The sequence below is a fragment of the Coregonus clupeaformis genome, chromosome 12 (genome assembly GCF_020615455.1).
Source record: "Coregonus clupeaformis isolate EN_2021a chromosome 12, ASM2061545v1, whole genome shotgun sequence".
In the NCBI taxonomy this organism is placed as follows: Eukaryota; Metazoa; Chordata; class Actinopteri; order Salmoniformes; family Salmonidae; genus Coregonus; species Coregonus clupeaformis.
Genome location: NC_059203.1, coordinates 39144236 through 39158693, shown reverse-complemented (window position 1 = coordinate 39158693; position 14458 = coordinate 39144236). Strand labels below are relative to the sequence as shown.

The 14458-nt window shown below is 42.6% G+C and overlaps 1 protein-coding gene across 1 annotated transcript; it reads right to left on the bottom strand.

Annotated features, from left to right (window-relative positions):
* Positions 1–10903: 10903 nt before the first annotated feature.
* On the bottom strand, positions 10904–14061 carry LOC121578530. The gene is made up of 2 exons (XM_041892897.2): positions 13957–14061; positions 10904–12689 (listed from the first exon to the last, which is right to left on the bottom strand). The coding sequence occupies exon 2, from the start codon at positions 12643–12645 to the stop codon at positions 11344–11346; it is 1302 nt and encodes a 433-aa protein (XP_041748831.1). The 5' UTR covers positions 12646–12689; positions 13957–14061; the 3' UTR covers positions 10904–11343.
* Between the last annotated feature and the right edge of the window lie 397 nt (positions 14062–14458).

The window sequence follows — 14458 nt, the reverse complement described above, 5'->3', positions numbered from 1 at the left end:
GCTTTGTTACTTTGGTCCCAGCTCTCTGCAGGTCATTCACTAGGTCCCCCCGTGTGGTTCTGGGATTTTTGCTCACCGTTCTTGTGATCATTTTGACCCCACGGGGTGAGATCTTGCGTGGAGCCCCAGATCGAGGGAGATTATCAGTGGTCTTGTATGTCTTCCATTTCCTAATAATTGCTCCCACAGTTGATTTCTTCAAACCAAGCTGCTTACCTATTGCAGATTCAGTCTTCCCAGCCTGGTGCAGGTCTACAATGTTGTTTCTGGTGTTCTTTGACAGCTCTTTGGTCTTGGCCATAGTGGAGTTTGGAGTGTGACTGTTTGAGGTTGTGGACAGGTGTCTTTTATACTGATAACAAGTTCAAACAGGTGCCATTAATACAGGTAACGAGTGGAGGACAGAGGAGCCTCTTAAAGAAGAAGTTACAGGTCTGTGAGAGCCAGAAATCTTGCTTGTTTGTAGGTGACCAAATACTTATTTTCTACCATAATTTGCAAATAAATTCATAAAAAATCCTACAATGTGATTTTCTGGATTTTTTTCCCTCAATTTATCTGTCATAGTTGACGTGTACCTATGATGAAAATTACAGGCCTCTCTCATCTTTTTAAGTGGGAGAACTTGCACAATTGGTGGCTGACTAAATACTTTTTTCCCCACTGTACATCATAGGAATTTGAATTTTGATGGCACTGTGTGATTCTGGGAAAAATAAAAAGGCTAAAATGACAAACACAGGTCCATAACTGTAGACGGAGATTCTGGCACTCTCCTGGTGCTTACGGTTTTACAACAAAGATGTCATTTGAGAATCAATTGTTTATTCATTTGAATGGAAATTTTATAAATGTAAGGGTGTGAATAGATACAACTTCAGCCAATATTTGCTCACTATAGATTTTATATATTTTAAGTGTCTTTGTTATAGGTGAGTACATGATCCACTCCGAAAACATGTGAGAATGCCAACCAACTGTTAATCAACTGTTGATTACTATCATTCACACTTGTGTCAAGGATTAGAATCTCATTCTCAGTTTTGAAATACCCAATTCTAACATTTAATCCAATCCAATTGCCGAAATCTGATTAGAAAAGTTTTGAAAAACTTGGTCCTGTTGTTTACTATCATTTACGCCTGTGTCTCACTTTAGATAACTGATATCTGAAACCAGACATACGCTGAAGAAGGTGGACACCGAAATGTTTGTGTTAGTTTATTCCCTTGCCTGCTGAAAGGCAAAACAATGAAAGAGGAAGTTCAGAAGTTTTGTATATTTTGTGTGCAAACCACCCTTCATTCTATGTATATTGGTTTAACACACCAACATTTTTTGTTTGAGCGCGATGGTACTTAAAAACATGCTTTTTTTCATAAAAATACTTCGGCTAGTGTAGCATCATTGGTTATAAACTAAGTAAATAATATTTGCGTTAATCTGCATCCATCCCTTATGGCACTTTATTGGGGTATTCTCTTATAGAGTCATATGATGTTGTTTGTAAAATGCTATGTTCTCATTGCAATATGACATTATGTTGCATGTACACTGAGTGTACAAAACATTAAGAACACCTTCCTAATACTGAGTTACACCTTGGACTCTAAAAGGTGTCGAAAGCGTTCCACAGGGATGCTGGCCCTTGTTGACTCCAATGCTTCCCACAGTTGTGTCAAGTTGGCTGGATGGCCTTTGGGTGGTGGACCATTCTTGATACACATGGGAAACTGTTAAGCGTGGAAAACCCAAAAGCGTTGCAGTTCTTGACACACTCAAACCGGTGCGCCTGGCACCTACTACCATAGCCCATTCAAAGGCACTTAAATCTTTTGTCTTTCCCATTCACCCTCTGAATGGCACACATACACAATCCATGTCTCAACTGTCTCAAGGCTTAAAAATCCTTCTTTAACCTGTCTCCTCCCCTTCATCTACACTGATTGAAGTGGATTTAACAAGTCATATCAATAAGGGATCATAGCTTTCACCTGGTGTTCATAATGTTTTGTACACTCAGTGTATATTAACCAAGTATGCGTACAGTAGAGTAACTTCTCAAACACAAATCTAAGGGCAGTTAAGGCCACCATCTCCTCCTCTGACAGGTCCCTAGAGGTGGTGAGGACCTGGGCCCCCCGTCTTCTTCTTTTTCCCCGGAAGCAGTATGGGGACATACCCTGCTGCCTTTAGACTATGAAGCTGAAACCACAAAGTATGTTATTTCTGTACAATGTCAAAGGAAAGTCACACAAGTCTCCTTGCTCGTGGCTGTACATTCAAAGGGTTGAAAAGTTATTGTCTTACAAAAAAGTTTCCATTCTGCCTCAACAAACTAAATTTCAGCAGATATGCTTGTAACGACAATATTTTCACTCACATGGACGTATGCATTATCCACAGTCTTTGACGAATTCAGCTTCAGTCTTGGACCCCCTTGTTAGATTTTTTTCCCCTATTGTTTCCAGCCTCTGTGTTTTTCTTTCTTTGTAGGTCTGTGGGGCCCCACAGAACTTAAATTTTTTAGCCCTCACCCCAAGGTTTTGGGCACAGTTTGGACACGTTTCTTTGTAGATGGGCAATGTGCATCTTTATAATCTGTCAATATGAACACAAAATCCTAGGCTAATTGTTGAATATCATAATAATTCCAGAATAAGGTAGTAAGTAGAGGGTTATTTTGGATATTAAATTGTCCACATTAGGAACAAAATCAAAAACTGATTAAGAAGGCTGATTCAGTTATTGGAGTTAGTTATTGGCCTGACTCCAGACTAGCAGAGAACCAGACAGAAACTGGGTATCTGTATAGTACTTCCAATGACCCTAGGAGTACTTTTAACAACTGGCTTGTAATGCCAAAGTGCTCAACAGAAAGATTTAGGAGGTCAGTTTTACCTAATGCAATAGTTTATGTTATTTTATTTCTATGGCTGTACTTGAGGGGTAGCCTACTTAGACTGGGTTCCTCCATGATTGTAAAATGTTGTAGGCCTATATTTTATTGTATAGTTGCTATTTATTGATAGTAAGATATGACTATTAGGCTCCCACTTCTGCCCTACAAATGTCAAATGCAGGAACTACTCAATTTACTTTACTGCTAAATCTGACTTCAAATTATTTTTCTGTCTGGACAGACAGCAATTTCTGATAATCCATGATATATTCTGATCAACTGGCTTGTTCTTGTGTCAGGAAACCATTACAACAGATCAAAGATGTTTTACCAAATTCATAGTTACAGCGTTTTGCTTTTGTAGGGCAGTCTTGCCAAAGTAGTATAGTTGTATTGGTTGCACTATTGCCGGGTCACATCCCTGGCGCCCCTGTAGACATGGACAGTAAGCCTTCCCAGTCTAGTCCACTGATGCTGTCCCAGCGCCCAACATTTGGCTACAACAGTCATTCTCTGTTTTACCTGATTGTCAATAAAGAGAGTGAGCTGTGTTACAATAAATAATCTAGACTCTCAGAAAGAAAGTGTTTTATCTGATCTTAAATGGTTTGATCTGGAACCTTTTTTTTATTTGGTTCTCCTACAGGCAGAAATGGTGCCCCAAAGCACTCTTATTTTCTGAGTGTACTGTGAATAACATCTCTTTTATACTGTCAACAATGTTTCACTGAGCAACTACTAAGGCTCAAAGGATTTTCTAATTTTTTCTCTCTGATCATTTTAATGGTTGTGCAGACAGGACATACCTGTTTATTTTCTATTGGACACATGCAGGCCAATAAATAAACTACAGTGGGGGAAAAAAGTATTTAGTCAGCCACCAATTGTGCAAGTTCTCCCACTTAAAAAGATGAGAGAGGCCTGTAATTTTCATCATAGGTACACGTCAACTATGACAGACAAAATGAGAAAAAATATCCAGAAAATCACATTGTAGGATTTTTAATGAATTTATTTGCAAATTATGGTGGAAAATAAGTATTTGGTCAATAACAAAAGTTTCTCAATACTTTGTTATATACCCTTTGTTGGCAATGACACAGGTCAAACGTTTTCTGTAAGTCTTCACAAGGTTTTCACACACTGTTGCTGGTATTTTGGCCCATTCCTCCATGCAGATCTCCTCTAGAGCAGTGATGTTTTGGGGCTGTCGCTGGGCAACACGGACTTTCAACTCCTTCCAAAGATTTTCTATAGGGTTGAGATCTGGAGACTGGCTAGGCCACTCCAGGACCTTGAAATGCTTCTTATGAAGCCACTCCTTCGTTGCCCGGGCGGTGTGTTTGGGATCATTGTCATGCTGAAAGACCCAGCCACGTTTCATCTTCAATGCCCTTGCTGATGGAAGGAGGTTTTCACTCAAAATCTCACGATACATGGCCCCATTCATTCTTTCCTTTACACGGATCAGTCGTCCTGGTCCCTTTGCAGAAAAACAGCCCCAAAGCATGATGTTTCCACCCTCATGCTTCACAGTAGGTATGGTGTTCTTTGGATGCAACTCAGCATTCTTTGTCCTCCAAACACGACGAGTTGAGTTTTTACCAAAAATTTCTATTTTGGTTTCATCTGACCATATGACATTATCCCAATCCTCTTCTGGATCATCCAAATGCACTCTAGCAAACTTCAGACGGGCCTGGACATGTACTGGCTTAAGCAGGGGGACACGTCTGGCACTGCAGGATTTGAGTCCCTGGCGGCGTAGTGTGTTACTGATGGTAGGCTTTGTTACTTTGGTCCCAGCTCTCTGCAGGTCATTCACTAGGTCTGGTTCTGGGATTTTTGCTCACCGTTCTTGTGATCATTTTGACCCCACGGGGTGAGATCTTGCGTGGAGCCCCAGATCGAGGGAGATTATCAGTGGTCTTGTATGTCTTCCATTTCCTAATAATTGCTCCCACAGTTGATTTCTTCAAACCAAGCTGCTTACCTATTGCAGATTCAGTCTTCCCAGCCTGGTGCAGGTCTACAATTTTGTTTCTGGTGTCCTTTGACAGCTCTTTGGTCTTGGCCATAGTGGAGTTTGGAGTGTGACTGTTTGAGGTTATGGACAGGTGTCTTTTCAAACAGGTGCCATTAATACAGGTAACGAGTGGAGGACAGAGGAGCCTCTTAAAGAAGAAGTTACAGGTCTGTGAGAGCCAGAAATCTTGCTTGTTTGTAGGTGACCAAATAGTTATTTTCCACCATAATTTGCAAATCAATTCATTAAAAATCCTACAATGTGATTTTCTGGGAAAAAAATTCTCAGATTGTCTGTCATAGTTGACGTGTACCTATGATGAAAATTACAGGCCTCTCTCATCTTTTTAAGTGGGAGAACTTGCACAATTGGTGGCTGACTAAATACTTTTTTTCCCCCACTGTACCTACACTATCACAGATCTAATTAAAATGCAAAATACAATTATTATATACATTATATGCAGAGTAATATATGCAGAGTAATTGTTTTTTCTTAAGTTTGGTGCGGAATACAACATAAATTGATTAATTATATGGTCAATTCCGGTACTACGGATTTATGGGAAATCCAACTTTTGCCGTTAAAGCCCAGATACAGAAATCCCTCCCTAGAAACATATTGCAGATTGGTGGAAAAATATGTCAGATTCTGAATAAGAAATGAGAATACAGAGTCTCCCTAAAGAACAGAGACAAGCATTGGATGATTTAAAAATATATATATTATATGACTATGTGAATGAGATCCGGGGACAATTGAACATCACTTTCTATCAGAAATTGTCACGTGACCCCACACCACTGTTCAAAGATGAGATTCACTGCAAGCTGAAGTCTCTTGTGGAAAGAGGAGACATTGTGCAAAAATAATGAGTTAATGAAAGTAGACAATCCAATCAGGAGCATTATCCATGCCTTACCAAAAATCCACAAACGATTGGATAATCTACCAGGGAGACCTATTGTGGCCTCCATTGGCTCATTGACTGAAAACATTTCTGCTTTTGTAGATTTCTTTCTAAAACCCAGTGTGGCGTCACCCCCTGCATATGTACACGATTCTATGGACATGATTAACACCCTCAAGACAATGCACAATATCAATGGGAGATGCTTATATCTTGCTTTGATGTTGAACCCCTGTATACTAATATACCCCACCAGGGAGGCCTAGAAGCCATGGCACACTATCTTAGTATTGGGGATTTATTATTCTCCTAAATTGATGGGATGACTAACTTAGAAAGAATGCATTCTTGACTGGGCTAATGTAGGCTGTGACACCTGGGAGGCTGTGATTGATGTGAAGAGCTGTTTTAGGGGGTAAAGGGAGATAAGGATGTGTCTCCAAATGCTAGACTATACTGGTTCTTTGTGATCTGTGAACCTTCCTTGGACATAGGAATGATGTCTAAGGGAGCTGGCTCTTCTCACTATGACAGGTTGTTATGAGGAACGTATGCCTGGTAACAGAAGAGGCTGGCAACAGGGGTGCATCAATGGATTGGCTGAGTAAGTTTAAACCACACTCAGTCCTCTACTCTAATTGGCCAGCAGAGAAGTGGGAAATTCCCTCTGTCAGAGTATTTGAGTATTGCATCTGAAACAATGTTTTTAGTTCTCTGGGGTGTCCTGCGAGGCATCTCAGAGAGCCCGTATATACGAAACATCATATTTACCATTGAAGGTTTTTGCATTAATTAAAATAACTAGTATATCTTAGAAGTCGTGTTGACCTCTTTTGTTCCTAATACCAGATTTGAATTGACGCGACTTTGACATTAGTCAACGACCCACTGGCACACTCCCTACCACTAACTGTATTGTTGAACTTGCTGAGATTTTTCTGACTAAGAACTTTTTCATGTTTGAAAATGACATGTCTCAGTTGGTAGAGCATGGCGCTTGCAACGCCAGGGTTGTGGTTTCGTTTCCCACGGGGGCCAGTATGAAAAAACAAAAATAACAAAAAATGTATGCACTCACTAACTGTAAGTCGCTCTGGATAAGAGCGTCTGCTAAATGACTAAAATGTAAATGTTCATTCAACAGAAAGGAACTGCTATGGGTAGTAGAATGGCACGGAATTATGCCAATCTGTATGTTGGGTTGTTTAAGAAGAATGTGATTTTCAGCCCTAACAATCCATTCTTGCGCCATATCAGGCTCTGGAAACGCTTAATTGATTACGTATTCCTTCTATTCCAGGGCACAGCAGAGGAACTTCATCAATACAAGCAGTGAACATCTGAAATTCACCCTCACCTCTGATGCGCATGAAACTAGTTTTCTTGACATTTTGATAAAGAGGGAGGGGTGTGGCTTTATCACGGACCTATACAGGATTCCGACGGACAGGAATTCCCTGTTATGCGGAGACAGCTTCCACCCTACACCCCTAAAAAAGAGCCTCCCCATCAGCAAATACAGTCACATACGCAGGATTTGTAGTACACAGTGACTATGACAAATAAGCCAATTAGCTGTATGAACGTTTCAGACAGCGGGGTTACCCAGAGGAATGGCTGCATGACGCAAGGGATCGTTATAAAAATATGACCCAGGATGACAGCCTCATGCCCAAACCACCCGCCCTCCTGACCAATGCGTTCAATGCTTCCTTCAGTACTCCCCACTTGGCAAACAGTTCGACCATATCATTAAAAAACACTGGCACATCTTGAGCACTGATCCACAATTGGAAAATAAGTTTAAAGAACCCCGCGGGTAGTCTTCAGACGCGCCCCCAACATCTTCCACCAGTGCCATGTAGTCCCTTCCTAGACTATGTGCTGGATGATAATTATAGATGTGGCCGATGTACCCAGTGTAACTTTACGAGCAAATGCACAATGTTCAATCACCCTATTACGGGCAAGGCCATTAAGATTAAATGTGATATACATGATCAAGTGTATTTGTGGTCTGTGCTATGTAGGAGAAACTAAACAAGCTCTGAAAACAAGGATAGCAGAACACAGGAGTAATATCAGGACCCTTGACCAGAGAAACCCTGTGGCTGCGCATTTCATGGAGGTTCGTCACAACATTAGCTCTCTGAGATACATTGGTATCGAACATGTTAAGACTCCTAGGAGGGGGGAGATACTGAAAATCTATTATTGAGAAGAGAATTGTATTGGATTCACCGTTTGTGTACCATGTCTCCTAAAGGTCTGAACCAAGAGATCAGACCAGTTCTTATATGAATATGTCACTTTGATTTGTCTTGCCTTCCAGGTCTCCTACTTGGTCATTTTGTAAATATATATTATTTTCTGTAACTACTACATGTGTCCATCTCATTGACATCAAATTATTAGAGGTACACATTGTTTTTGCACCGACCATGCATCACGTGAGAAGAAATGTGTATATTTTGGGATGTGAGCACTCTGTTTGTTTGTTTGACCTGACAAAGATCTGTTTCGGATCTAAACTTTGTCAATAAAGCAGTGAATTGGGAGCTTTAAGAGTGTGTGGGCCATCTTGTTCTTTACTAGTATTCTTCATTAGCCCAGCACCTACGTTTTTAAGGATGTGCGTATGACCACAAACTTTTCTAAATTCAATTGATTAGACATGATATGGAAAGGCACACACCTGTCTATATAAGGTCCCACAGTTGACAGTGCATGTCAGAGCAAAAACCAAGCCATGAGGTCGAAGGAATTGTCTGTAGAGCTCCGAGACAGGATTGTGTCTAGGCACAGATCTGGGAAAGGGTACCAACAAATTTCTGCAGCATTGAAGGTCCCCAAGAACACAGTGGCCTCCATCATTCTTAAATGGAAGAAGTTTGGAACCACCAAGACTCTTCCTAGAGCTGGCCGCCCAGCCAAACTTAGCAATCGGGGGAGAAGGGCCTTGGTCAGGGAGGTGACCAAGAACCCGATGGTTACTCTGACAGAGCTCCAGAGTTCCTCTGTGGAGATAGGAGAACCTTTCAGAAGGACAACCATCTCTGCAGCACTCCACCAATCAGGCCTTTATGGTAGAGTGGCCAGATGGAAGCCACTCCTCAGTAAAAGGCACATGACAGCCCACTTGGAGTTTGCCAAAAGGCACCTAAAGGACTCTTGCACCATGAGAAACAAGATTCTCTGGTCTGATGAAACCAAGATTGAACTCTTTGGCCTGAATGCTAAGCGTCATGTCTGGAGGAAACCTGGCACCATCCCTACGCAAGCATGGTGGTGGCAGCATCATGCTGTGGGGATGTTTTTCAGCGGAAGGGACTGGGAGACTAGTCAGGATCGAGGCAAAGATGAACGGAGCAAAGTACAGAGAGATCCTTGATGAAAACCTGCTCCTCAGACTGGGGTGAAGGTTCACGTTCCAACAGGTCAACGACCCTAAGCACACAGCCAAGACAATGCAGGAGTGGCTTCGGGACAAGTCTCAATGTCCTTGAGTGGCCCAGCCAGAGCCCGGACTTGAACCCGATCTAACATCTCTGGAGAGACCTGAAAATAGCTGTGCAGCAACGCTCCCCATACAACCTGACAGAGCTTGAGAGGTTCTGCAGAGAAGAATGGGAGAAACTCCCCAAATACAGGTGTGCCAAGCTTGTAGCGTCATACCCAAGAAGGTTCGAAGCTGTAAACGCTGCCAAAGGTGCTTCAACAAATTACTGAGTAAAGGGTCTGAATACTGATGTAAATCTGATATTTCCATTTTCTATTTTTCATAAATTAGCAAAAATGTCAAAAATCCTGTTTTTGCTTTGTCGTTATGGGGTATTGTGTGTAGATTGATGAGGGAAGAAAAACATTTTAATCAATTTTAGAATAAGGCTGTAACGTAACAAAATGTGGAAAAAGTCAAGGGGTCTGAATACTTTCCAAAGGCACTGTATATTCACACCATATACACACACATTCACATACACTACATACGCACACACAACACACACACGCATACCGACACAACACAAAGACACTTATATACATATTACACACACACACACACACACATACACATTTTTGTACTCATTATTTGCTGCTGCTACTCTGGTCTTTATGTTACTCTTATTATTATCTATCCTGATCCTTTACCCTGCCTTCATGTACATATCTACCTCAAATACCTTGTACCTCTGCACATTGATCTGGTACTGGTACTCCCTGTATATAGCTCCATTCTTGTGTATTTTATTCCTCTTGTGTTACTATTTAATTTGTATTATTATTTTTAAACTCTGCATCATTGGGAAGGGCTCGTAAGCAAGCATTTGACGGTAAAGTCTACACTAGTTGTATTAGGCGCATGTGACAAATAAAATTTGATTTGATTTGGAATGTAAAACATGTCATTACTCTCTCTCTCGCTCTGCTGTGTGTGCATCTTGCTAGCTGTCACTCAAATGTCGAGGGGCTGAAGCTCATTGGCTAGAACTTGAATTGCTAGGGGGCTGGCCCAAGTGGGGGAAAATGTAGGGAAAATGGCGCATCACAGCTTCTAGAAAAACAGTTGCTTTCAAACTAGGGATTTTGTGGCTAATTGAGGTAAGACAGTAATTCTGCTCAATTAAAAAAATACTTAGTAATCGCCAAAGTTCTGGCACGTCCTTTTCTTCCAGTGAATGACTGTCAGCTTGCTTTCTCATGCAGGTCCTTTCATAAAAAATACAAATGATTACATGTTGGAAGTATAACAATATACAACTGTAATAATTGCTTTTACTGACCATTGTGCTGTAATGAGTCACATAATTTGACATTACATTATAGTCTTATTCAGAGCGACATACAGAAACAAAGGGCTGTAGTGGAGCGGGTCGAGAGCTTCAAGTTCCTCGACTAAGGAATTAACATGGTAAACACACTGAAAGGCTCTGGAAAAGTGTTGTGAGTTCCTTTGCAATGACTAAGCTAAAAGTTTATATTCAATCAGTCATGACTCATTAGTACAATAATTCTTACCTGATATAATGATGAAGTTCTGGATTTGGTCAAAGAAGACACTCAAAGGTAGTCGTAAAAAAACAACTATCTAGAATTATCATTTAATCAATCAATGATTTTTGTTCAAGGGCAGTTGCACACTTTCATGGCAATGAAAAGTTGCTTATAAATCAATGAGTTTACATTTTTACAAATAGCCAGCTTGAATTTTGCACCATCTGTTTCCAGAGGAGGCAGAACAACAACACATCAACTGAAAGGTAGTACCGTTACAATAGTCCCTGCACTTGAAGTATCAGAGGTGGAAATTGAGTCTGACCTGATCAATAGTACTGAAGGAGGAGAGGAGGGGTTTGGGTTGAGAGGATGGGGTGGAGGAGAGGTCAAGGTGGTATGAGAGGGTTGACTCAGGAGTTCCCTGAGACCACTTCCTGGTCGCAACATCTCTTTATGCTGCCATTGGCTGAAGCAAAATCATATCTGGCTACCTACCAGGCTACTGGCTGTTTACTGTATGATAATGACTCCCTCCTCCCAACTGTACTCATTAACTATCAGGTCCTCCTGTTGCTTCATGGAGGACAGCAGGTACTTGATCCCAGCCTTCACCCCCGTCTTCACCCCTGCCCCGGCAACGTAGCCCGCCACGCCCACCGTTCCCCCAGTGACGGCCATGAGGGCATCTGTGCCCAGGTCGACGGCGCTGAGGATGGCTCTCTCCTTGGCCATCTCGGAGCAGTTGACAGAGGTGTAGTAGACGGCTGTGCCCAGGTTGTAAAGGGTGCTGACAACAGGGATCCACTCCACCACGTTGTACACGCGCTCCTCCTTCTTGTTGACGCAGTTCCGCTGGGGGCTGCGCCGTGCCCGCCGCCCTGAGGCCACAGGTGACTTCTCCTCCTGCACCTGGCACTGTCGAATCCAGCATTCTGAGTCAGAGTCCTCAGTGGGCACCACCCGGCTGCCTGGCTTCAGAACTGCCTGGTACTGCCCTCTGTTATGGGACACACCCGCACACTGGGACCCCAGGCTCTCACAGGCCCTTACCGCCTCCTCCAGCCCCCCTGTGGCTCCCTCCATCACATTCCCCAACAGCAGGGTCCCATTCACCCTGGTCCAGCCCTGACACTGCTCCTCTTGCTTCCCCTTTCTAGAGGCCCCATGCCCCCTACGGCCCTCCCCAGCCCTGGCCAGCTGCTGGATGTTGAACATCACTGCCCGGAGGTGGCGCTCTGCTTGGATCTTCCCTACATGTGAGGCATGGGGTGTTGTGGCTCTGGGGTGGGGTGCTCCCCTCGCCATCAGACTCTCCACCTCTATGAGGAGCTCCTCAGTGTCCTCCACCCCCAGCAGGTTGTACAGCCTGAGCACCAGGGTCTGGGCCTCCCGGGGACAGCCTGCCACCACCAGCACCGGCACCAGGGAGAGGCCCAGGAGCTCCCGGGGGAACAGGGTGGAGGAGAGGTCCTGCAGGGTGGAGGCAGACAGCAGCTCTTCACAGCTGGTGTTGGCCTGGATGAGGATTCGGCCCTGCAGCTTAGCCTTCAGCGTGGTGACGACACGCTGGGCAGACTGGGCCCTGGCCTCATCCTGCACCACCCACTCTTCAGGGGCCGCACTCTCCGCTGCACCTGATGGAAGACTAAGCTGGGTCTGGGACCCAATGAGCAACTGCTGCCCCTTTTTGATAGTGTCCCCCTCCCCTAAGAGAGTGTTCTTCAGAGCAGGGGGAGTTGGTGTCCTGCACAGAGCCTGTTCAATCAGCAGTAGTTGGATCAGAAACAGCCACTTCATCTTAGGATGCATCATTTTACCTGTGAGAGTTCTACTCCAATACAGCCGCACACAGGAATCTGGGGAAGACATTGAGGAACACAGTTAGTCAAAATCAATGTTTTTTTAAATAGCACATTTGCGTAAACTTTTACTCAACATTTGTTATTTGTCAAAACCAATGTGGTTGTTAAACGATTCGCTTTGGCTTGGTCTGTCATTGAAGGAATTAATCACAACATGCGAAGGGGCAAACACTCCAACTGGCTTTTTGCCAACTCTAGCTCTCTAGCTAAGCCCTCTTTGCTGCTGCATTATGTCCTTCAAAACAAATACAGCAATGTGCTTTCCTGAATATCATGTTGTCTATGTCAGGGGTTCTCAAAGTGGGGTACACAGAGAATATTAATAACAACAACAGATTAAATTAATTTTGGCCAAGGGATCCGTGGAATAGGTTTAGAGGGTGCAATACAATAGAAAACAAGGTCATATTATTAATCTACAATTTATGTTCTTAACCCTGGGCAACATGGGCCTGGGAGGTTTACAGGGATATTGGTATCCACAATACTCAACCAATTATACATTTTTCATCTCAATACTTCATGTATTCTCCCCAATATTTTATTTTACATAAATGTAATTTAAGGTTTAAAACTGCTCAATTTTCTCTTTGCCTCATTGCATGACACATTTGTAGAATTGCATATTAGCTTTATAGCTGCAATAACAAAATATCTCTGCCCCATGACAAAATGTGTAGAATTGCAGGAATTGCTTGAAAACTCCCCAAAACATTATCCAACGCCAAGAGGCAGGTCTTTTAAATGTTCCATCCCAAGGCCATGACTTGGTTCGTCTGACCATACACTGCCGAAGTCGCAGTAAAACTTATTGTTTGCTATAATTTATTTGTCTCACTCGAGTTGTATTCTGATTATGAGTGGGTCCCTGATGAATTTGCAATCACAAAAGGGGTCCCGGCCCTAAGAAGTTTGTAAAGCAGTTAGTATGCCTCTTCACTTTTCTTTGACTTTTCATAAATGTCTCATATTATTTTTGAATATAATTGGTTGTCTGTCTTCATCAGACGGATGTGAGTTTTGATGTGGAGAAGAACAAAGTATTTTATAGTCCAAAGTTGTAGTATTGACTGATCATTTTCCAATCATTTATCAGACAGCTATGAAGTAGAAAATTACATTTTTACCACCCTCGATGTTCTCTGTTATCTAACTATAATGTCATTTCAATAGTTTACAGTTTACTCACCCACAACTTACATTAAAAATAAACAATTAATATTTTAATATGCATCTTAATAAACAGTTGTTCAACACTTACCTCAAATGTCCGTCCAAATGCCTGGTGTGTGATACTCAGAGCCAGGTTACTTCACTATTTAACACAGCTTTTGCCCAAACGATGACACCCCTCACCCCTCCCTCTCTCTTACCCACTTTCTTTCCCTCTCTCTTTTTCTGAGTTGGCCTCATTGCTCAACAGTTAGGACAAGGCTAGAATATTGATTCACGTGGAGAGGGTCCATGTTTTCTAAAGCTGTTTTGTTTGTTTGCCCCTGTCTCTCTCTCTCTCTCTCTCTCTCTCTCTCTCTCTCTGTTTTTGGCCCAGATACGTGGCAGCAATCTTACTGCGTGCCCTGGGCGGATCTTTCTTTCTGGTCAAGAAGCGGGAGAGATGAAGGTCATCCAGTGTGAAGACTTCATCAATCCCACCGATCATTAGTCCTACAAAATTAAACAAAGCTGACTCAATGAACCCCCTTTATTTGAAGTTTTACTGCCAAAATTACAGCACCACAACGGCACCACCGCAGAACATACCC

Bases quoted from the DNA above. Each gene is read 5' to 3' on its own strand.
- LOC121578530 (XM_041892897.2), bottom strand. From the start codon at position 12,645: ATGATGCATCCTAAGATGAAGTGGCTGTTTCTGATCCAACTACTGCTG.